This window comes from Euprymna scolopes, chromosome 32 (assembly GCF_053919585.1).
Source record: "Euprymna scolopes isolate OS-2025 chromosome 32, ASM5391958v1, whole genome shotgun sequence".
Taxonomy (NCBI): Eukaryota; Metazoa; Mollusca; class Cephalopoda; order Sepiida; family Sepiolidae; genus Euprymna; species Euprymna scolopes.
The window spans coordinates 3,549,557-3,574,558 of record NC_136513.1 but is presented as its reverse complement, the minus strand read 5'-3'; the positions used below and the strand labels follow the sequence as shown (position 1 = coordinate 3,574,558).

The 25,002-nt window shown below is 35.4% G+C and overlaps 1 protein-coding gene across 1 annotated transcript in view; it reads left to right on the top strand.

Moving 5' to 3' along the window:
• LOC145256188 (uncharacterized) overlaps nt 1-25,002 on the top strand; it is a 491,452-nt gene that overhangs the window by 447,170 nt on the left and 19,280 nt on the right. The window contains exon 18 of the mRNA XM_080114776.1: nt 4,708-4,809. Within this exon, the coding sequence (XP_079970902.1) occupies nt 4,708-4,809 (102 nt within the window). The remainder of the gene's footprint in view (nt 1-4,707; nt 4,810-25,002) is intronic.

Here is a 25,002-nt window from a genome sequence, read left to right as displayed (position 1 = left end):
TTTACTTAGCCAGTCCTCGATAATTAAGTAGAGATATATATTGAAAATATCGAAAATCAATAGTTATACCGAATTTTCCGTGTTTGATTTTAGTGAGGATTCGTCAGGCATGGAATCTATGTTGTTTCGTGTTTTTATATGTTACTATGATATTGGGTTTGCTAGTCAGCCAAACATATTTTTTGTTATTAACACATCCATTTATCGTAGCAAATCAGCGTTCGTTTATTAAGTAACTATCTTGGGCATAAGTTGCAGGGATACTATATAGGGAAATGAGCAGCAAGCTGTCTGTTCACATGACACTTGAACTTCTGCATATCAGTACAGTTGGGGAAGAAGAATCACAGAAGAGAATCCCACAGTATAGCAGTTCTGGGGAAGAGACTATCAGAATAGATGGCTTTCTTACATCTAGGGATCTCTACTGTGTGGGAGTGTGACTTTGATGCTTGTCGGATTTGTCGGGGGTATTTATATCGAGGGGGTACAAAGTCTTGTAGTTCGTCGGACCATCCATCATTAAAATACTTGTGAAATAGGCAGAGAGATGCAACATTTCGTCGATGGGACAGAGGTTGAATTTAGTTGACCATTCAGGACCTATCAAGTTAGTCATTTTTTTAAAGTCTGTTCAAGAGTGAGAGACTAGTAGCAGATGCACCAGCCGAAACGTGACAACAATACTCCATACATATGCGAATGGTGGCCTTGTAGAAGTACAGGACACTTTCAGACGTAAGTAACTTTCTAGCACGCTAGAGAGAGCTCACCTTTTTACAGCCGCCTTGGAAATTCTCTCCATGTATCTGTTCCAACTCATGTTCCCTGTGAACGTTAAGCCGACCAGTTTGAACGAAACATGCTTATATATATATATATATATATATATATATATATATATATATATATTATTTATAAATTATAATTATGAAAATCATTTTTCTACTATTGTTTTAATTATTATTTAATTTATTTATTTTATCGTTATGCTTTTTTGCGTGTTGTTATCAGGAGGTAACGTTTATTTTGTGTCTAAATGCGTTGTTACTCTTGCAGTTTAATAATTTACAGGTTCTTTACGATTAGGATAGTTAATTTCACATTCAAACATAGTCTACACGGTTTGTCTAAGTTTCTACATGACGCTGTTGTGCTGTCCTATTTTTAACTTTACTATCGGTTATCATTTATCTTATTTGGGCTAAAAGTAGCGGTTCGTAAATGCTGTAATGCTGAATAAAAACATTAGCTACAACTAGAAGCAGTACTGGAAGCTCAAAGAAAGTGGACAATCACCAACATTAGAGTGTTTTTGCCTTTGCAAAACATGATTAAATGTTTCATGAAGGACGAAAACACAGTAATGTACATGTTTTTTTTAATTTAGGTCAAACAACTAGTATATTCAGACAGGCTTATATAATAGCATACGTTCGAATATTGTCAGTAAACTAGTAATGTTGGGGATGACACTCAAAGATCAGAGGAGAGATCTTTCCTTTGCTGTTTACAATCACAAATACTTTGGTGAGAAACTGGTAACATGCAGCATTACTTTCATTTAGCTTAATAAATTTAAGACTAGATACTATAGGTAAAAAGTTAAGCATACATCCATGAGCAGTCCATTACAAGAGAAACAGGTACTAAAATTTGAAATTGACGAGTAGTGGCTATTAGCTATATGAAGTGATTTTCTATGGGGATAAAATTTGTTTAGCCGTGTTTTCCTTCGTGTAAATAAATGTACATAGTTTTGGTTGATACCACGTGCAATGCTTCCGTGTATTCATTTCCCCTGTAGGGTGTGTGGCCACCGCGTCCTCACCAAATTGATGACCCCGACTTGATTTTAATACGCAACCTTCTGAAATCGGAAGGAGGTTGGAGACCCTGCGGAGACTACCGTGCTCTCAGCGCAGTGACTATCCCAAAGTCGCACCTGCACGACTTCTCAGTTTCCTTATCTCAATTAACAGTTTTTCTCCCCGGATCGCTTTAGTCCGTACATGCAATACAATTCCTGCCACGGTGGAAAACATGCCTAAGACGGCGATATTCACACCCTTCGGACTGTTTGAGTTCACCTGCTTACCCTATAGACTGTCTTATGCCGTCCAAGCATTTCAAAGATTTATTGATGAAGTCCTCCATGGACTGCTCTTCGTCTTCGCATACATCGACGACATCTTAATCGCAATTTCGTCACAGGAAGAACATGTAACACACGTTATAACACACGGTATTCCAACCTTAACAATAGGCTGAGAATAGACGCAACGAAATGCGAATTCAGTGTCAATTACCTGGACTTTCTCGGACATCGGATCGACAAATGTGGACTTACGCCTCTGCCTTCGAATGTGCAAGCAGTCTAGGATTTTCCGGTGCCTACTTCCTTGCATCAATTGCGTCGAAATATGGGACTCGTTAATATTATCGCCGTTTCATTCTCAGCTGCTCTCATTACCTGTCCAAGCTAATTCCGCACGTGTAAGAAGAACCTGTCTTTCTCAGATGAAGCACTCTCACCTTTCCACGCATACAAGACTGCTCTGGTGTACTACATTAAACGTACCTACATCAACCCTGACCACTCGGCTAAGCTCTTTCTTTCGACAGATGCTTGTGATATAGCCGTCGGTGCTGTTCTTAATTAGGTAGTGAACAGGGAAACACAACATTTGTCTTTCTTTTCTGCTAAGCTAACTACAACTCAGCAAAAGTACAGCGTTTTTAGTCGAGAATTGTTCGCCATGTACTAAGCAGTAAAACGTTTCTATAACATGTTGGAAGAGAGACAATGCACGATTTTCACCACAAACTACTTATTTCTTCCTTTACATCTAAAATTTCTGGGAAACATACACCCTTTGAACCAGACAGATAGACTATGTCACACAATATTATTCCGACGTGCATTATTCACCCGGAAAAACAAATATTGCATTTTGGCGATCTCAGCAGTCTAGAGAAGCCCCTCGCCTTAGACTGCATCGCCACCGAACAAGAAAGAGACTTTATGTCGACTTCCACAATTTCGCTACAAAAGACACCAGTCCCATTTTCGGACAACCTAATCTGTTGCGATACATATGTTGCATATCCAAAACCTTACCGTCCGCCATCGTGTCAAAAACGCATTTTTCGACATTTTCACGATCTGACACAGCCCAGTAAGCGCGCAACAGTCAATCTTATCACAGCTCGCTTTTTCTGGCTCAGCATGAATGTCGACATACGCAAATGGACACAGTCGTATATTTCCTGCTAGACTACAAAAATACAGGCAACTTTCCTGTACCTGACGCTCCTTTTTCACATGTCCACCTGGATATCGTAGGACCACTGTCCCCTTACAATGATCAATGCTACGTCCTCACAATGATTGATCGCTTAAATTCTTAGCCAGTTACAGTACCCCTAAATGACATTACTACTGAGTTAGTATTTCGAACATGATCTCTAACTTTAGTGCACCATCGACGGAGGCTCCCAGTTTACATCACACTCTTTCCCATACCTTCGCCAATCATTCGGAATGTCACTCATTACGACAACTGTTTACGGTTCCTCAAGTAAGCGAATGGTAGAATGCTTTCATCGACGAGTAAAAGCCGCTTTATCAGCTCAGTCCGAACCGCATCACTTGAGCGAACATTTACCGCTGCTTCTTTTCGGACTTCGGTCCATTGTGGAAGAAAACCTGAACGTTACTCCAGCAGAGATGGTTTTTGGAACCACCTTTCGTCTTCCCGCTGATTTTTTTTTGCAGTCGATCAATACTTGTAACCACCTCCAGTTACGCATCCCGTCCTCGTGTTATTCCAGTCTTGTGACTTTTGTTAAAATGAAATAAAAATCTGTCAGATTTGGATTTTTATATGGAAGAAGTGTCTATAATTTGCCCTTAAAACTATTGAAAACTTCCTCACAAAGATGTAATTTCGGATTATTCATTAATTGATGTCTATTGAGTTCGCTGTCTTCTTGACAACTTCGGGTAATGTCAGGTGATATTTTATACATGTAATAATTTTTTCATTTGCGTACACTTATACTTATTTAAAAGTTCAGATCACTGCTACTTATTTAATCAGTATCAGCAGTTTGTAATCCATGTATATATAAAAAAAAACTGTACAAAATTGCCTTATGCAGACGAAAATATTTCATTATTTTCTTTGGATCTGTTGAAAGCATTAATCACTGTTTGAATGTCTTACTATATGCCTTAATATCTGACCTGAATGCTATGCTATTTAATTGAATTTGTGGTATTTATATTATTATTAGACTTAATGATGTGTAAATGATTAAAATAATTAGTAATAGAGCACTTCATAAAAATGCAAACAAAATTAGCTGTGCATATATATATATATATATATATTTGTGTGCGTGCGTGCATACACGAAGAGAAGGAAATGTATATATTTGTATGTACAGTGTTTGGATATTAGCTTTCTAACCGCAGCTGGTAAATGATACATAATTGGATTGAAGCGCAGAATATCGTCTAGACATTTGAGTTTCAATCGCGGCTTGACGCACTTTATTGTCTATTTATACTAGCAATCTTTGATGCAGTGAACTGTTTGTTTCCGCCTTATTACAAATAAGGAAAGATAAATAGATGCCGACTAGTTAGACAATTTTCAAATCAATATCTAAATAAAGAACATGTTTGTAATATATTTTCAGATCAGATTATTACAGAAAAGATGGGCGAGCTTTATTGCCTGTGAAATGGATGCCACCGGAAGCGTTTATAGATGGAATATTTTCAACGAAAACGGACATCTGGTAAGTTGGAAGTCATTTTAACACAATTTTGTAATGATCTGAAAACTGACATGACACTTTAAATTGAGAGATTCCGAAAATATTACATGAATCATAACTTTATAGCATACGTAAAATAATGTTTGAACCACCAACACAATTTTCTACAATTTATGAGTCGTTTCTCTAATGGGTCAGATTTTATTTCATATGAATGTACATTTGAATGTACTTGTACAATCTCGTTGCGGTTAATTTCGGATTTTGTATAATCGATTGTTTCGGTGCTACGTCATATTCGTTAGGTTAAAAGAAATGTTTATTTGATAAATTAATTGGGTTCACTGAATACTTCTCAAGTTTTCCGCGCCCCCAAAACGATTTTATACATTTTATTCAATAATGCGTGTTTATTCTGATGAATTTCTCAGAAAAGGGAGCAACTAGACAAGAAACAATTATCGAACTTAGAGCAGTGGATACAAATTGAATATCAATTTTACATAAAGCATCCAATACTTCAAAGAGATTTTAGCATTTAAAGATTACTGCATTTCCACAAATAACCCAAGTTGCATTGGGAGTTGATGAAGTTTATGATTATGTTAGAAGAGCATTGATCGTGTTTTGAAAAATATATTTTGGCGAAAAACAGCGACTAAAATCTTTAAGAAATTAATCTAGTTTGGCGGAATATGTTTAAAATAAATAGGATATAAATGTAAATATATCCTACCAAATTATATTGAATGTAATTTTATATCTTTATGATAATGTGGCCAGAAAGAAGTAAGCATCGAATTGAAAAGTGACGATAGAGGGTACAAAAACGGAAAATAACAGAAACGACATTGTTCAAGCAAGTAACGTCAAATCTGCTATTATTTAAATGAGTGATCATCTAAAACTTGTTGCCTTTTAGAGGACGTCATCTCCAGATAATTGGTGAAACGCATTAATTATCTCAGTATTGTGAGGTGATTATTAGAGACCTTGCTTTGTGATGGCAAATAAATGGCGCAACAGCCTGTGTGAAGATGAATACATTTACCATCTTTTAACAAATTCTGTATTTTGTTAAAATAATCTTTTTTACTTTCCCCTTGGCCAATTCGCTTAAACTTAAATTATGAATTGTATTTAATTATGGGTTCATTTTACCTTGCACAGAACAAAGAAAATATTAAATAGTAAATGAGACTCGATGGAAGTATTGGATACTGTGCTAACTTAAGGGTGGGGGATAAATGGCGTGTGGAATATGCTCGGTGGAGTTAAATAGACTATAGCGAAAATAAAAACGATTCAAACACACCATATTACTTATTGGTAACACTTAGATACTTTCTATTCTAGTTCTATTTCATTTTCCAGTTGAACTGTTCTATTATATTCTTACGTACGGTCTGTATGGTTGTATAAATATTTTGTTTTTGTCTGTAGTTTGAAATTTTTTTCTTAAAGAAACCTTATGTAAGACATGTTGAAATTTTGTTCCCCTCTCATGTCACGTTGCTTAATATATTTGATACATACATATGTGTGTCTATGTTTTATGTTTAAATCCTCATTTTCTTTTTTTACTTTTAATTTTTATATTATATCAGATTTATGGTTTCATATTCTATATTATGGATACAGACAAACTTCCCTCGCTCTCCCCCTCCCTATATATATATATATATATATATATATATATATATATTTAAAAGAGTGTAGCCATCAACAATTGTGGGTTTTTTTAAAAGGTTTTCATCATATTTTTATTTTAAAATATTTTTATAACGCGTTTCGAGCTTAGGGTGTGCTCTCTTCAGATATTTTCGTAAAAAGTTTTTCTTTAAAATGGGAGTTTGTGGATATGCCTCCGCTGATATTAAATATGTTTTTCATAGTGGTGACTGGTGCGATGCGTGTGTTCAGTGTTTAGACATTCTGTCTCCAGCTGTAAGTGTTTCACTGTGACCGGTCAAAGTTAGTTTCAAAGAGTGTTTTTTAGTCCATATGGTGAAGGTTTTTATGGCTTCTTTAGGGTTCTTTTTTAAAAACTTTCTTTCCCCATGTATAGCATACACTCACACACAATCCCATACGCATACATATATATTCATGTACACGTACACATGCACACGCACACAGGCACACACACATACACACACGTACATACATAGAAATATGTGTAGGAGCATACATATATACACATATACATACCCACCTACACACTCACACACGTACTCGCATACATCCACCGCTAACAATTATTTTTATTTTTTTATTTTTATATATATATATATATATATATATATATATATACACTTTTTTTTTTTTTCCCCCTACCAAAACACGCATGTATATATGCGCTTAATCATTCAGACATACGTACACGTACCCACACACACACACACACAAGTAAGATGGAGAATAATAGGTAGAAGATATATATACACACACATACACGCACATACACACATATATGTACACACATATATGTATGTGCACATACACTCACAAACATCCACATACTATGTAGGCACATACACACACACATGCACACACACAGACATATGCAGGGGCTCACATATACGCGTATATCCATATTCACACGAACACATTTACCCACTCATACATGTGCATACATATGTACATATACATACATACACACACATACATACGGATGTGTATACACTCATCCACCCATATATATATGGGCACATGCACTCACAATCCCACACACACACACATATTCATACATCCCACCTTATGCATATATTGGTTGAAGTTTCCTTTCCAATCCATGCACATATGCATACATGGATTCGGTCACCCAAACATAAGTGCACGTATACATACAAACAAGATGTAGCATAGATAACAGATGATATATAATTACACACACACGCATACATAACCATATGTGTACACCCACGCACATACACGTATACACACGCGCGCACGCACACATACATACGTTTAATTTCTAGTTGTTTGTTTAGTTAAGAGAAATGGTACTGTACTGGGTATGGGCGCGCGCACCCGCGAAAGTTTGCGTGTGCCTTATTGTGCTTTTTTGTTGTTTCGTGTGTGAGGGTGTACACCTACCCAAGCATGCATGCGTGTAAGTGTATTTTGTGTTTTGCCTATTTATGTGTATAATTATGGAGAGACGTTTAAGGCGGGGTTAAACTTTGTTATGAAATTTTTTTCTTGAGTTAGCAAGTAGAAGTAGTTGTCAGTTTGGAAGATGGGCATTATCTCGAATCTGCCTCCACTGCATGCGTGTATATGTTGTGATACATGTAGGTGTCTATTTTCCGCGATTTTGATGTTGGATCGGTGTAGGGCTACTCTATTACTAAGGTTTTTTGTAGCGCCTATGTAGGATTTATCGCATGCTGGACATTTTATTACATAGATCACGTTTTTTGAGGTGCAATCTAGGTTTTTTTTAATTTTGAATGTTTGTATGGGGTTCGCAAATGTGTATGTGTTTCCCTCTAATATTATGTTGCAGACTCCACATCGTTGTTTGTTGCATTTTGTGACTCCTTTTGTTGCGTCTTGATTGAGTTTGGATGAGGTAAGAATGCGTTTTAGGTTTTTGGGTTGGCGTTTGCTTTTTATTATTTTTGTTGTTTTAAGGAAATTGTTTAGTTTGCTGTTTTGGTTAAGTAGGACGAGGTTTTTCGTTATCTCTGTAAAAAGTTCAGGGTTGTTTGTGTTGTGTGTGGAGACGTATGTTAGGATTTGTTCTTTGTTTCGTTCTTTAGGGGTTCTCAAATCTTCTACTGGTATATTTGTCGCAAGTTGGATCCCTTTGTCTATAAGTTGTGATGGGTATTTTCTTTTTCTTAAATTTATTCGTAGTTCCTTGAGTCGGATTTTTCGAAGGTTATTGTCCGTGATTATGGTGCAGATTCTACGTGCTAGGGTGTAGGGAATTGATTTTATGCAGCTTTTAGGGTGGTGACTTTTAAAGTGTAGGTATTGTTGGGTGTCTGTAGGTTTGCGGTAAATGTCTGTGATAATGTTATTGTCTTTAATCTTTATCAGTATGTCTAGGAAAGGTAATTCTGTAGAGCTTTGTTCTATGGTGAATTTAATTTTTGGGTGTAGGTTCTGGAGTATGGTGTGTAAGTCTGTGATGTCCCCCCATGTGGGTTTCCATAGGATGAAGCAGTCATCTAAGTACCTTTTCCATGATTCTACAAACAGTATTTTAGTGCTGTGGCCAAATTTTTGTTCTATTTTTTTATATAAGGTTTCTTCTAAGTAGGCTAATGTAAGGGTTGCGTAAGTCGGTGCCATTTTCGTTCCCATTGCTGTACCTAGTGTTTGGATGTAGTTGGTATTGTTGAATTCGAAGGAATTATTATTTAGAATTATGTCTATACTATCGATAATGAATTGCTTTGTGAATCTGGGATGTAGTGTTTGTGCGTGTCTGTTGATCCAAAATAGTATTGCTTCTTTTCCTAATTCATGGGGTATATTACTATATAAACTACTAACGTCAAATGTAACTAATAGTGTCCCGTTTTCTACTGTATGTGGTAAGGTAGTGAGAAAATGGATGTCGTCCCTTATGTAGCTCTTAACTTGATCTGTGAAAGGTTGTAATAAGATGTCTATTAAGTTGCTAAGTCTGCTTGTCGGACAGGCTGGTCCTGCTACAATGGGTCTAAATGTAAGGTCGCTAGGGTTTGGAGCGCTAATATATTCTGAGTTTTGTGTATCGATGGCAAGTTTTATTGTGCCAGATTTGTGTATTTTAGGCAGTCCGTAGAAGTTGTTGGTCTTTGTAATGAAATTTGTGAGGAAGTCCTTTTCTTTCTTTTTTAATATTTTGTTGTGTGTTGTACAAAGTTTTGTGATTTTTGAGATGGTGGTGTTATCTATGTTGGTACTAATGGGTTTATAGTAGTGTTTGTCATCCAGTAATTCTGTAATTTTTGTTTCATAATACGTTCTATCCATGATTACTACGGCACTGCCTTTGTCTGCTTCTTTTATTATTATGTCATTATTATTACGGATCTTTTCGAGTGCTTGTTTTTGCTTATGTGTGAGGTTGTTTGTGGTTTTGTGTTTTTTTTGGAGGTTAAGGTTCCAGAGATTTTCGAAGTAGCTGTTTAGTTCTTTTGTGTTGTTCTGTTTATTAGGGAAATATGTTGATTTGTTTTTTACTAAAGAATCATCTTTGTCCCCTTTGTTATCTAGTGTTTCTATTAGTCTAAATTTCCGTTCGAATTCTTTAAGGTCCTTTTTTAGTTCTGCTATATTGCTTTTAGGGGTGGGGCAGAATTTGAGGCCCAGCTTCAGTATTTCCATTTCGTTCTTTGATAAGGAGTATGTGGATAAATTGATGATTTTGGGTCTAATTTTTTCTAACCTGGAATTGTTGTTCCCTGGGGGCTTCCTAAAAAATGCTGGGAGTTGTTTGTTTCCTTGTTTCGAGGAGTGGTGTGTTTTAGGGTGGTGTGATGTCTCCTTGTAAAATGAGTGTCGTGTACAATATTGTGAGGGTTCAGTGATAAATGGTTGAATGGGTTGTCGTTATATGTTTTTTGTGTTGGATAGTTGTGTTTCAGTTGGAATTGGTGTTGCTGTTGAGGATACATGCATTGTTGTATAGGGTTGTGTTGTCGGGGTTTGTTGTAGGGGAGGTCTGTTTGTTGGGATTGGTGTTGCATGGGATATTCTGATTGTTCCCGTTGATGGGGGAGGTGCCTTAGGGGTTTGTTTCTTTGTGTGGGATATGAGGGGTGAGAGTTGTAGGTAGTGTTTTGAATTATGTGATGTCTCAGGTAGTTGTGTTGCATTGTGGGGGTGTTTTGGTAGGGGTTGTTTAGTAAAGGTATTTTTTTGTTGTTTGTGTTAGCGATGTAGTGTCTGTGGGAATGGACTTTTGATTGTGTTCGCTGAATTGGGTGGTAATAGTTAGGTTTGTATTGCTTAGGATTGTATATAAGTGGGTATTTTTGTGGAGATGTATTGTGTGGTATGTTGTCCGGTGTGTTGTGTTTGTTAATGGTGCGGGTTCTTGTGTAATTTTGAGGTGTTATTAGTGTGCGTTTTGGCTGGGCCAGTTGTTGGGAATTTGTGTAAGATGTGAATATATTGTGGTTGCTTCTTTGTGTGTAGTTGTATCTGTTGTGTGGATATGTTTGTGTATGGTGTATGTTTCGTTTCTTACCTTTGTTATGTGATCTCTGTGTTTGCGGATATCGTGTAAGAGTGTTCTGTTCCTGGTTGTCCTTGTATGTGTTTGTCGATTGTTTGTTTTTTTCTTTTTCCGGCAGGTTTTTTAGCCAGGTTATTTTCCGTCCAATGATTTCCCTGGATTTTTCCTCCTCTTTTTTGCATTCAGAATCCCAGAGTTCCAAGAGGGGTTGGTGTGTTTCCTTGGGGCAGAGTTCCTTGATTTTTTTAAATATTTTATTGTCAATTTCTGTGTACTTCTCCGTAGAGTGTACTTTTTTGTCTTCCCGTATGTCGATTTCGGCCTGAAGTTTTGAAATACATAGGGCTTTTTTAATTTTCACTTGTTCCTCTGTATCTTGTGGTGTAATTTTTTCCCGGAATTTATATGGAATGAATTGGTCCTTCATCGTTAGAAATGTCTTGTATGTTGCTGCGGTGTCACTGCATTTTACTGCATGGTAAAAAGCCATTTTTCTTTGTTTAAGGAGGATGTTCCAGTTTTGGAGATTCCGTTTCTTGGTTTTTAGTACTTCATTCTGTATGTATGGTCTTCTAAAGTATTCCAGGTATTCTTGTTGTGCTTTGAGTTGGTTAATGATTTCCTCAAATTGTATCTCTTTCTTATCATGTTGGTTGGAAATGAGCTGGATTATTCTGTCCATTTTCTCATTTAGTTGTTGCAATCCGTCCTCGAGATGTTTGTGTTCTATGGAGAGGTTTGTCTGTGAATCCATCAGGTCCTCCAGAGACTTTTTTCTTGTTGCTGGCATTCTGTCGTTGTAGTTATTTATATTTAAAGTGATGGTTGTGTAGTTCCAACGAGAGAAAAAATGTATATTTAAAAGAGTGTAGCCATCAACAATTGTGGGTTTTTTTAAAAGGTTTTCATCATATTTTTATTTTAAAATATTTTTATAACGCGTTTCGAGCTTAGGGTGTGCTCTCTTCAGATATTTTCGTAAAAAGTTTTTCTTTAAAATGGGAGTTTGTGGATATGCCTCCGCTGATATTAAATATGTTTTTCATAGTGGTGACTGGTGCGATGCGTGTGTTCAGTGTTTAGACATTCTGTCTCCAGCTGTAAGTGTTTCACTGTGACCGGTCAAAGTTAGTTTCAAAGAGTGTTTTTTAGTCCATATGGTGAAGGTTTTTATGGCTTCTTTAGGGTTCTTTTTTAAAAACTTTCTTTCCCCATGTATAGCATACACTCACACACAATCCCATACGCATACATATATATTCATGTACACGTACACATGCACACGCACACAGGCACACACACATACACACACGTACATACATAGAAATATGTGTAGGAGCATACATATATACACATATACATACCCACCTACACACTCACACACGTACTCGCATACATCCACCGCTAACAATTATTTTTATTTTTTTATTTATATATATATATATATATATATATATATATACACTTTTTTTTTTTTTTTTTTTTTTCCCCTACCAAAACACGCATGTATATATGCGCTTAATCATTCAGACATACGTACACGTACTCACACACACACACACACAAGTAAGATGGAGAATAATAGGTAGAAGATATATATACACACACATACACGCACATACACACATATATGTACACACATATATGTATGTGCACATACACTCACAAACATCCACATACTATGTAGGCACATACACACACACATGCACACACACAGACATATGCAGGGGCTCACATATACGCAAGTAGGACGAGGTTTTTCGTTATCTCTGTAAAAAGTTCAGGGTTGTTTGTGTTGTGTGTGGAGACGTATGTTAGGATTTGTTCTTTGTTTCGTTCTTTAGGGGTTCTCAAATCTTCTACTGGTATATTTGTCGCAAGTTGGATCCCTTTGTCTATAAGTTGTGATGGGTATTTTCTTTTTCTTAAATTTATTCGTAGTTCCTTGAGTCGGATTTTTCGAAGGTTATTGTCCGTGATTATGGTGCAGATTCTACGTGCTAGGGTGTAGGGAATTGATTTTATGCAGCTTTTAGGGTGGTGACTTTTAAAGTGTAGGTATTGTTGGGTGTCTGTAGGTTTGCGGTAAATGTCTGTGATAATGTTATTGTCTTTAATCTTTATCAGTATGTCTAGGAAAGGTAATTCTGTAGAGCTTTGTTCTTTTACCATGCAGTAAAATGCAGTGACACCGCAGCAACATACAAGACATTTCTAACGATGAAGGACCAATTCATTCCATATAAATTCCGGGAAAAAATTACACCACAAGATACAGAGGAACAAGTGAAAATTAAAAAAGCCCTATGTATTTCAAAACTTCAGGCCGAAATCGACATACGGGAAGACAAAAAAGTACACTCTACGGAGAAGTACACAGAAATTGACAATAAAATATTTAAAAAAATCAAGGAACTCTGCCCCAAGGAAACACACCAACCCCTCTTGGAACTCTGGGATTCTGAATGCAAAAAAGAGGAGGAAAAATCCAGGGAAATCATTGGACGGAAAATAACCTGGCTAAAAAACCTGCCGGAAAAAGAAAAAAACAAACAATCGACAAACACATACAAGGACAACCAGGAACAGAACACTCTTACACGATATCCGCAAACACAGAGATCACATAACAAAGGTAAGAAACGAAACATACACCATACACAAACATATCCACACAACAGATACAACTACACACAAAGAAGCAACCACAATATATTCACATCTTACACAAATTCCCAACAACTGGCCCAGCCAAAACGCACACTAATAACACCTCAAAATTACACAAGAACCCGCACCATTAACAAACACAACACACCGGACAACATACCACACAATACATCTCCACAAAAATACCCACTTATATACAATCCTAAGCAATACAAACCTAACTATTACCACCCAATTCAGCGAACACAATCAAAAGTCCATTCCCACAGACACTACATCGCTAACACAAACAACAAAAAAATACCTTTACTAAACAACCCCTACCAAAACACCCCCACAATGCAACACAACTACCTGAGACATCACATAATTCAAAACACTACCTACAACTCTCACCCCTCATATCCCACACAAAGAAACAAACCCCTAAGGCACCTCCCCCATCAACGGGAACAATCAGAATATCCCATGCAACACCAATCCCAACAAACAGACCTCCCCTACAACAAACCCCGACAACACAACCCTATACAACAATGCATGTATCCTCAACAGCAACACCAATTCCAACTGAAACACAACTATCCAACACAAAAAACATATAACGACAACCCATTCAACCATTTATCACTGAACCCTCACAATATTGTACACGACACTCATTTTACAAGGAGACATCACACCACCCTAAAACACACCACTCCTCGAAACAAGGAAACAAACAACTCCCAGCATTTTTTAGGAAGCCCCCAGGGAACAACAATTCCAGGTTAGAAAAAATTAGACCCAAAATCATCAATTTATCCACATACTCCTTATCAAAGAACGAAATGGAAATACTGAAGCTGGGCCTCAAATTCTGCCCCACCCCTAAAAGCAATATAGCAGAACTAAAAAAGGACCTTAAAGAATTCGAACGGAAATTTAGACTAATAGAAACACTAGATAACAAAGGGGACAAAGATGATTCTTTAGTAAAAAACAAATCAACATATTTCCCTAATAAACAGAACAACACAAAAGAACTAAACAGCTACTTCGAAAATCTCTGGAACCTTAACCTCCAAAAAAAACACAAAACCACAAACAACCTCACACATAAGCAAAAACAAGCACTCGAAAAGATCCGTAATAATAATGACATAATAATAAAAGAAGCAGACAAAGGCAGTGCCGTAGTAATCATGGATAGAACGTATTATGAAACAAAAATTACAGAATTACTGGATGACAAACACTACTATAAACCCATTAGTACCAACATAGATAACACCACCATCTCAAAAATCACAAAACTTTGTACAACACACAACAAAATATTAAAAAAGAAAGAAAAGGACTTCCTCACAAATTTCATTACAAAGACCAACAACTTCTACGGACTGCCTAAAATACACAAATCTGGCACAATAAAACTTGCCATCGATACACAAAACTCAGAATATATTAGCGCTCCAAACCCTAGCGACCTTACATTTAGACCCATTGTAGCAGGACCAGCCTGTCCGACAAGCAGACTTAGCAACTTAATAGACATCTTATTACAACCTTTCACAGATCAAGTTAAGAGCTACATAAGGGACGACATCCATTTTCTCACTACCTTACCACATACAGTAGAAAACGGGACACTATTAGTTACATTTGACGTTAGTAGTTTATATAGTAATATACCCCATGAATTAGGAAAAGAAGCAATACTATTTTGGATCAACAGACACGCACAAACACTACATCCCAGATTCACAAAGCAATTCATTATCGATAGTATAGACATAATTCTAAATAATAATTCCTTCGAATTCAACAATACCAACTACATCCAAACACTAGGTACAGCAATGGGAACGAAAATGGCACCGACTTACGCAACCCTTACATTAGCCTACTTAGAAGAAACCTTATATAAAAAAATAGAACAAAAATTTGGCCACAGCACTAAAATACTGTTTGTAGAATCATGGAAAAGGTACTTAGATGACTGCTTCATCCTATGGAAACCCACATGGGGGGACATCACAGACTTACACACCATACTCCAGAACCTACACCCAAAAATTAAATTCACCATAGAACAAAGCTCTACAGAATTACCTTTCCTAGACATACTGATAAAGATTAAAGACAATAACATTATCACAGACATTTACCGCAAACCTACAGACACCCAACAATACCTACACTTTAAAAGTCACCACCCTAAAAGCTGCATAAAATCAATTCCCTACACCCTAGCACGTAGAATCTGCACCATAATCACGGACAATAACCTTCGAAAAATCCGACTCAAGGAACTACGAATAAATTTAAGAAAAAGAAAATACCCATCACAACTTATAGACAAAGGGATCCAACTTGCGACAAATATACCAGTAGAAGATTTGAGAACCCCTAAAGAACGAAACAAAGAACAAATCCTAACATACGTCTCCACACACAACACAAACAACCCTGAACTTTTTACAGAGATAACGAAAAACCTCGTCCTACTTAACCAAAACAGCAAACTAAACAATTTCCTTAAAACAACAAAAATAATAAAAAGCAAACGCCAACCCAAAAACCTAAAACGCATTCTTACCTCATCCAAACTCAATCAAGACGCAACAAAAGGAGTCACAAAATGCAACAAACAACGATGTGGAGTCTGCAACATAATATTAGAGGGAAACACATACACATTTGCGAACCCCATACAAACATTCAAAATTAAAAAAAACCTAGATTGCACCTCAAAAAACGTGATCTATGTAATAAAATGTCCAGCATGCGATAAATCCTACATAGGCGCTACAAAAAACCTTAGTAATAGAGTAGCCCTACACCGATCCAACATCAAAATCGCGGAAAATAGACACCTACATGTATCACAACATATACACGCATGCAGTGGAGGCAGATTCGAGATAATGCCCATCTTCCAAACTGACAACTACTTCTACTTGCTAACTCAAGAAAAAAATTTCATAACAAAGTTTAACCCCGCCTTAAACGTCTCTCCATAATTATACACATAAATAGGCAAAACACAAAATACACTTACACGCATGCATGCTTGGGTAGGTGTACACCCTCACACACGAAACAACAAAAAAGCACAATAAGGCACACGCAAACTTTCGCGGGTGCGCGCGCCCATACCCAGTACAGTACCATTTCTCTTAACTAAACAAACAACTAGAAATTAAACGTATGTATGTGTGCGTGCGCGCGTGTGTATACGTGTATGTGCGTGGGTGTACACATATGGTTATGTATGCGTGTGTGTGTAATTATATATCATCTGTTATCTATGCTACATCTTGTTTGTATGTATACGTGCACTTATGTTTGGGTGACCGAATCCATGTATGCATATGTGCATGGATTGGAAAGGAAACTTCAACCAATATATGCATAAGGTGGGATGTATGAATATGTGTGTGTGTGTGGGATTGTGAGTGCATGTGCCCATATATATATGGGTGGATGAGTGTATACACATCCGTATGTATGTGTGTGTATGTATGTATATGTACATATGTATGCACATGTATGAGTGGGTAAATGTGTTCGTGTGAATATGGATATACGCGTATATGTGAGCCCCTGCATATGTCTGTGTGTGTGCATGTGTGTGTGTATGTGCCTACATAGTATGTGGATGTTTGTGAGTGTATGTGCACATACATATATGTGTGTACATATATGTGTGTATGTGCGTGTATGTGTGTGTATATATATCTTCTACCTATTATTCTCCATCTTACTTGTGTGTGTGTGTGTGTGGGTACGTGTACGTATGTCTGAATGATTAAGCGCATATATACATGCGTGTTTTGGTAGGGGAAAAAAAAAAAAAAAAAAAAAAAAAAGTGTATATATATATATATATATATATATATATATATATATATATATATAAAAATAAAAAAATAAAAATAATTGTTAGCGGTGGATGTATGCGAGTACGTGTGTGAGTGTGTAGGTGGGTATGTATATGTGTATATATGTATGCTCCTACACATATTTCTATGTATGTACGTGTGTGTATGTGTGTGTGCCTGTGTGCGTGTGCATGTGTACGTGTACATGAATATATATGTATGCGTATGGGATTGTGTGTGAGTGTATGCTATACATGGGGAAAGAAAGTTTTTAAAAAAGAACCCTAAAGAAGCCATAAAAACCTTCACCATATGGACTAAAAAACACTCTTTGAAACTAACTTTGACCGGTCACAGTGAAACACTTACAGCTGGAGACAGAATGTCTAAACACTGAACACACGCATCGCACCAGTCACCACTATGAAAAACATATTTAATATCAGCGGAGGCATATCCACAAACTCCCATTTTAAAGAAAAACTTTTTACGAAAATATCTGAAGAGAGCACACCCTAAGCTCGAAACGCGTTATAAAAATATTTTAAAATAAAAATATGATGAAAACCTTTTAAAAAAACCCACAATTGTTGATGGCTACACTCTTTTAAATATACATTTTTTCTCTCGTTGGAACTACACAACCATCACTTTAAATATATATATATATATATATATGGACTTAAAACAGTAAGAATCTGGTCGTAAAGAGGAGACTTATCGGGATAATGGAAAGCTCAGCAAATTGTTTTGGAGCTTATATAGAGTACCAATAAGTGATGCTTAATCTTTAACCATGAAAATTTATATAATTTGCTTAGTCATCTCCCGAAAATAACATTATTTCTCTTTAAATTATGGTGTTGGTAATGAGGGTGAAAAGAAACACGACATTATTAAAATTCATGTTGAAGCAAGGGTTTTCCTAATCGTGTAAAAGTATTTATGTATTAATTTCGAAAACCTGCTGAATTAATTTCTCTAAAAATCATGATGCCGGGATGTGGGGCCGAAAAATATCACAATAATGTTGAAACATACTGTGAAGCAAGAGTTGTCTAATTATTAACTGTGTCAATGTATTCATGTATTAATTTGGAAAACCCGATGAGTTATCTTCAAGGAATGTCATCATTTCACTCCAAATGAAATTAATAAAAATAATTTTTTAAATTAATTAAAATTTAAAAATTGTCTCTGAGATAGGTATATTTGTCGATGACACCACGCTCTATAACAGGCACGAGGGGAAAACAAATGAACACATATATAAAAAAAAATGGCAGAAACACTAGAGGAAGACCTTCAATCTGTAGTGGAATGGGGACCAAAATGCATGGTCACATTCAATGCTGCCAAGACTAAGCTTCTCTCCTTCAATAATTACAAGAAAGATTTTCAACCAATAATGGCTATGACTAAAGATACATTACATGGAAGAACTTGTTTCAAATTGCGCGGCTTAACGTTCACAATGAACATGAGTTAGAACAGATACATGGAGAGCATTGCCACGGCCGCTGCAAAGAAGGTTGGCTCGCTCTACCGTGCTAGAAATTTACTTACGCCTGAAAATATCCTTTACCTCTACAAAGCCACCGTTTGCCCAGGTATGGAGTATTGTTTTCACAGCGAGAAACTAGTAGCGAGTGTACTTATTACTAGTCTCTCGCTCCTGAACCGGTAAAAAAAGAATCGCCAAACTGATAGGTCCTGAACTACCATCCAAGTTTCAACCACTGACCCATCGACAAAATGTTGCATCCCGCTACCTGTTTTCCAAGGATTTTAATGGATGATGCGCCGACGAACTGCTTAAAGTTTCTAACTTTCGACTGAACTTTAAATAGATTAATATTTCTTTATTAAAAAAAATATATTTGTTTATTTAAAAATATAAAAATTAGCACATGGTCGTTTTTTTCTAACCTCGAGTTTTGAATTTCATTTTCTCCGTGGTTCTAAAAAAAGTATTACCTGTAACTGCTACACATTTGCCGAAACTTTGAAACTTTAAATGGATTAATATTTGTTTATTAAAAAAGATTTGATTGCACGTCGACTGGACAATACACAATCGCCATCTTCGACAAATAAACTGTGTAAAACGACACCATGGAAAAAAGTATGACAAATGTATTGTTGTTAAAAGATCCTGATGAGGTATTTGTTATAAACCGAAAATATTAAACCTTAAGTAGATGAATATCTGTTTATTAAATAATAATAAAAAATTGCACGTGGTCGCTCTTTTTGACTTTATTGTACATAATAAAAGAGACGCAATTTTTCCCCTCTGGAGGAAACATTTGGTTATTCCAACAAATAAACGAACAGCTATTAACTATAAAACACACCGCCATATTCTTCGTTTTATTATTATGGACGGAATTATTCCGCTTAAAAATTTTGGACTTTTATTATTTATTTGTGAAAATATAACAGTCGCAAAACATTCATCATTGAGGCTACATCATAACCAGCTACACGAAACTACTCCTGTTTATAGTCAGTCGGAGGGAGGGAAAGTTATAGATAGAGAGATGCAGAGAGTGGGAGTGGAAGACACAAAGAGAAATAAGCCATTTTACAGTATTATTTGGGTACAATCAGGCGATATAACTCTTACTTCACAACCAGTTTTCGTTCCTTTCTTGTGGGAGAGGAGGTTCATTGTTTACACCGCGTTTTCTTATTTTCGTTTGTGAAAACATCCCATTCAGCGAACACTCATTCGCATTCTGCCGACTTTATTTAATTTTTAAAAATAGAATAATACATATCTCATATCAGCGACATCTTCAGGGACGAGCGTATCAAAAAGTTCGTTTCGTAAAAATATGTAAAAAAACACGTTTATTATTTTTTGTAAATCAAAATTATGCAACGGGGATAAAGTTGACTTTTTTTTTATTAAACGAAATTGACTTTGGTATGATATAATTGTGTTTGGCGTACCGCTGAATTATTGTTCTAAAGAATAAAATTGCATAAAGTTTATTTTTACAAGAATGTTTATACATTGACAATCGTTTCTTTTTGTCTTGTATTTTTATTAAAAATGTTTCACTAAATTTACATGAGTATAATTTAAAGACGTTATTACTGCATATGTGATTTTTTGTTTTGTTTGTGTATGCAAAGTTATTTGTGTTGTTTTTTTACAACCTGCCCAAGCATAGTATAAACACACCCAACCTCCCCATGTTAAGAACGGCTTTCGAATTAACACCCCAACCTCCCTGTGTAAGAACGGCTTTCGAGGTTGGGGATGTTTATTTTGAAAGCCGTACTAAACATGGGGAGATTGGGGGTGTTTATAATACGTTGGCACAATGATAATCTGTCCTTTCTTTTATTATTCCTTTTAAAATCTTTCCTTTACTTTTTTCTTCTTACTATTCTTAACGACTATTCGCTCCCGTTTCCTTTTGCTCAATCGGTATAATCCAGCGATTTCCGTCGTTCGCCGGGTGCCTACCGAGAATCACGGAAAATTCGACTTTAAATTGCAGAAGTTTGACAATGAGTACATGATTTTTTTTAAAAATAATATTAAAAGCGTTAAACAATGCAAAGTACATTTTATCGGGTACATTTTTTCGGGTACTTAGTTATTTTTGGTACTATGTGAAATACTATTGTTTTTATTTACAAAGCAATTTTAAACTTCGGAAGAGGAGGGTGTTTTGTCATTATTAAAATTTTTTTTAGCTATTTGAATTTAACCTGGAAACACTATTTACAAATAGCACGGTGCCATAAATGCATAACCAATGTAGAGGATGCATATGATGGCAGAGCGCGATACCAACGGCCATCACATGCATCTGAAAAAGTTCAATCACAGATTAGTTACTAAGCAAGTTTATTTAATAATGAATAAATATCGAAAATTACAGATTATTATTTGATTTTTTTCTAGATTTCTTAAACATGTGTATGGCTACGGCTTCACAATCATCACTACATAGAGACGATTTTTGTGTAGCATTTACATTAATTTTGTATGCTGTAAAAAATTTGTAAAAATTATTATCAGTTAAATTAAAGCTTTTTTTAAATGGTAAAAAAGTTGGAATGATAATGTTAAATACACTTACATAATGGTACATAGCAACAGCTGTGGCGATCGTTGGAGATACATATTATTATTATCATACTTATTAAAAAATAAAACAACTGATTAGTATATGTTTGCAGTACAGACATTATTAATTTAATATTTAGCGAACAACAAAAACAGCCATATTGGAAATTTGCTAGTATATATATATAGTATTGCTAGTATATATATATATATATATATATATATATATATATATATATATATAAAGGTCGGCGATAAAGTGTTAAAAATAAATTCTTAAACATCTCTCATTATTCTGTACTTTACGCATTGCAGAAAAAAAACCATATTACCTAGTTATATGCGTATTTACGTGTAATTATTGAAGGAAAATGTCATTCTTATATATATATATGTATATATATATATATATATATATATATATATATATATAACTACTTAATTTACTCACATAAAATTAATATACGGAAGTATAGATTTATGCGTAAACTTTAAGTATTTACTTTAAAAGTGCTCAATACGTAGGTAGAGCTAGTTAGTAAGTTATAAAATGCATATGACGATTAAGCTACACTGAATATTCCGCGTTTCATCCACTCTAGGCTTATGCGCGAATTCGCACAGAATTCGCGCATAAGCGTCCTAGAGTGGATGAAACGCGGAATATTCAGTGTAGCTTAATCGCCATATACATTTTATAACTTACTATATATATATATGTATATATATATATATGTGTGTGTGTGCGTGTGTGCGCGCGCGCCCGTATATATATATATATATATATATATATATATATATATATATACTGCCGTCAAAAAGAAAGTCCGCACTTGTAATTGTTTTCAAAACCTGCAAACTTAAGCTAAATTTAATGGAACTATGCGTCATTCGATTCGGCTTTTATTCCTCTATCAATTTGCTTGCTCATATTGACTTTTAATTGAAATATGTGTTCACGTCAATTTAAAAAGGAAATAACTTCAAATTGAGGAGGCAAAAAGGAAGTCCGCACGCACAAATTCAATCACACATCAACCATATTAAATTATCGCCCCTAAATAAGTTTAAAATATCCACCAACAGGCAACAAAACATCTTTAATGGTAGCTGTTGTTGTTCCAGGTTATACAATGTAACATTTAGTCCATATGCCATGACTTTCTCTTAGTAATCGTCAGGAGCTCATTCACTCCACCTTTTTGGTTTATCCAATCGAGAAATCGGTCACACTTTGAAATGTAATGAGAAAACGGCACGAAAGACGTGCAAAAACACCAAAACACCGGCTGTGTTCGTGATGCCCCTAAATCTGGTTGTACTAGAATTACTTCTAACAGGGAAGACAAGGCTATGCAGATCCTCAACCTAAGAAACAGATTTGAAACGGCTCCCCAAATTCAACAACAGTGCAATCTTGTTAAAATGTGCTCTCTTTCTACCGGCAATAACAGATTAAAAAAATTTGATTTGCGAAGATATGTTGCAAGACGCAAGCCAATCGTTTCTGAAAAGAACAAAAAGCGCCATTTGGACTTCGTCAGATGCAATGAAGATCATGACTCTTCATATTGGTAAAAAGTGCTATTTAACGAGAAAAGCAAGTTCAATAGACTAGGCAGTGATGGGAGGCAGTACGTCCGTCGAAGGAAAGACGAAGAATTTAATCCTAGGTGGCCCGTTTCAACGTTGCAAGGTGATGGAGGTCCAGTTTTGATGTGGGGCATTATTAGTACCAATTGTCCAGGGCCTATAGTTCGCTTGCAAGGTCGAATTAATTCGACCAAGTACATTAATATGTTGACTGAGCATTTTCTATACTTTGGTCGGAATTTCGATGATATTCTTATCTTCATGCAGGATAATGCTCCTATTGACACAGCTGGCAATGTCAAGAGGTTCCTGGAAGAGAACGATATTCCGTGTTTGGATTGGCCCGCACAATCTCAAGACCTTTATTCTATCGAAAACGTATGACATTACATCAGGCAACAGCTACACAATGATATAATGTCAAATTTGGAAGAACTTTGGACAAAAATTAAAGAAAAGTGGGTTGCCCTTTTCCCGGGGTATTGCTGCAGTCTAATTCAAGGAATTCCCAAAAGAATTTCAGGCTGTCAAATTGCAGAAGGGCTATGCTACTAAATATTAACTATTTCGTTGTGTTCCTGTTGTATATATGTTGCATTAATGTTCTAAAGTTACATTTAAATAACACTTTTCCATTGTGCGGACTTTCTTTTTGCCTCCTCAATTTGAAGTTATTTTTAAAATTGGCGTGAACTCTAGAATATTTCAATTAAAAGTCAAATATCAACAGGGAAAATTTTAGAAGAATAAAAGGCGAATCAAATGAGGTATAGCTTGTTTAAACTGTTCCATTAAATTTAGCATAAATTTGTAGTTTTTGAAAAAATTACAAGTGTGGACTTTCTTTTTGTCGCCTGTGTATATTATATGGTGCGTATGTGTTGTTAGACATTGCATGAAGTTTTGCAATCGGAAATGGCGTAGAACAAACGATAAAACACCTGTGTAAATACCCTGCTGTTTGAATTTAATTTCAATAGTACTTATTAAGTTGTTTAAGTTACCAATACAAAATAATATTCATTGACAAATTAATCAATATATGATCACTTTGTGGCTTCCATTAAAAAACATAAATCCTGATGTGTGATTGAATTGAAATACAACAACCACTGCCTATGGTTATTGTGATCAGTCCGAGCTAATTATAACTTTAAAATAAAACAAATAATTAACGAAGTTCGCAGTTTTATTTTTAAATAAACAATGGTAATGTAAATTATCACTTCATAGAAGAACACAGAAAATACTATTTCGAAGTGGTAACTGAACAAAATATCCTGTCGGTGTAAAAAGGCAAAATACTTAGACTAATCCTAATAAAATTCGTATTCGTTGAATTATTTTAAATGTGAAAATATACAAATGCTAGCAATTAGTGAGCGCCAATCGATCGAAAACTGTTTTTTCTAAAACTTATTAAAATATATCTAAGGTTTATTTATAGTAAATACAGAATAATAAACTAGTTTTCTATAATTTTTAATAGAATTTTAAGTTTTACATTTTTCAAAAATAAAAAAACGCGTTGAACCAGTTGTCGCCGAATGTCAACAAAATATAAATATATATTTTTTAAGATTTTCGAATCAATTAAACTAACTTTTCATGCCTAATAAAATTTACTATGATTAACCATAAGAATATGCAAGAATATTTGAATATAATTATCTTATATTTAAATAAATTCAAATTATTTAATTACTTAGCTAGATTTCATACATTTTAGGAACCATGTGCTTACCGCCACCATTTCGGATTGTAGGTATGGTAAACCATTAACGTCCAAATATCAATTTAAGCATGTTCATGAA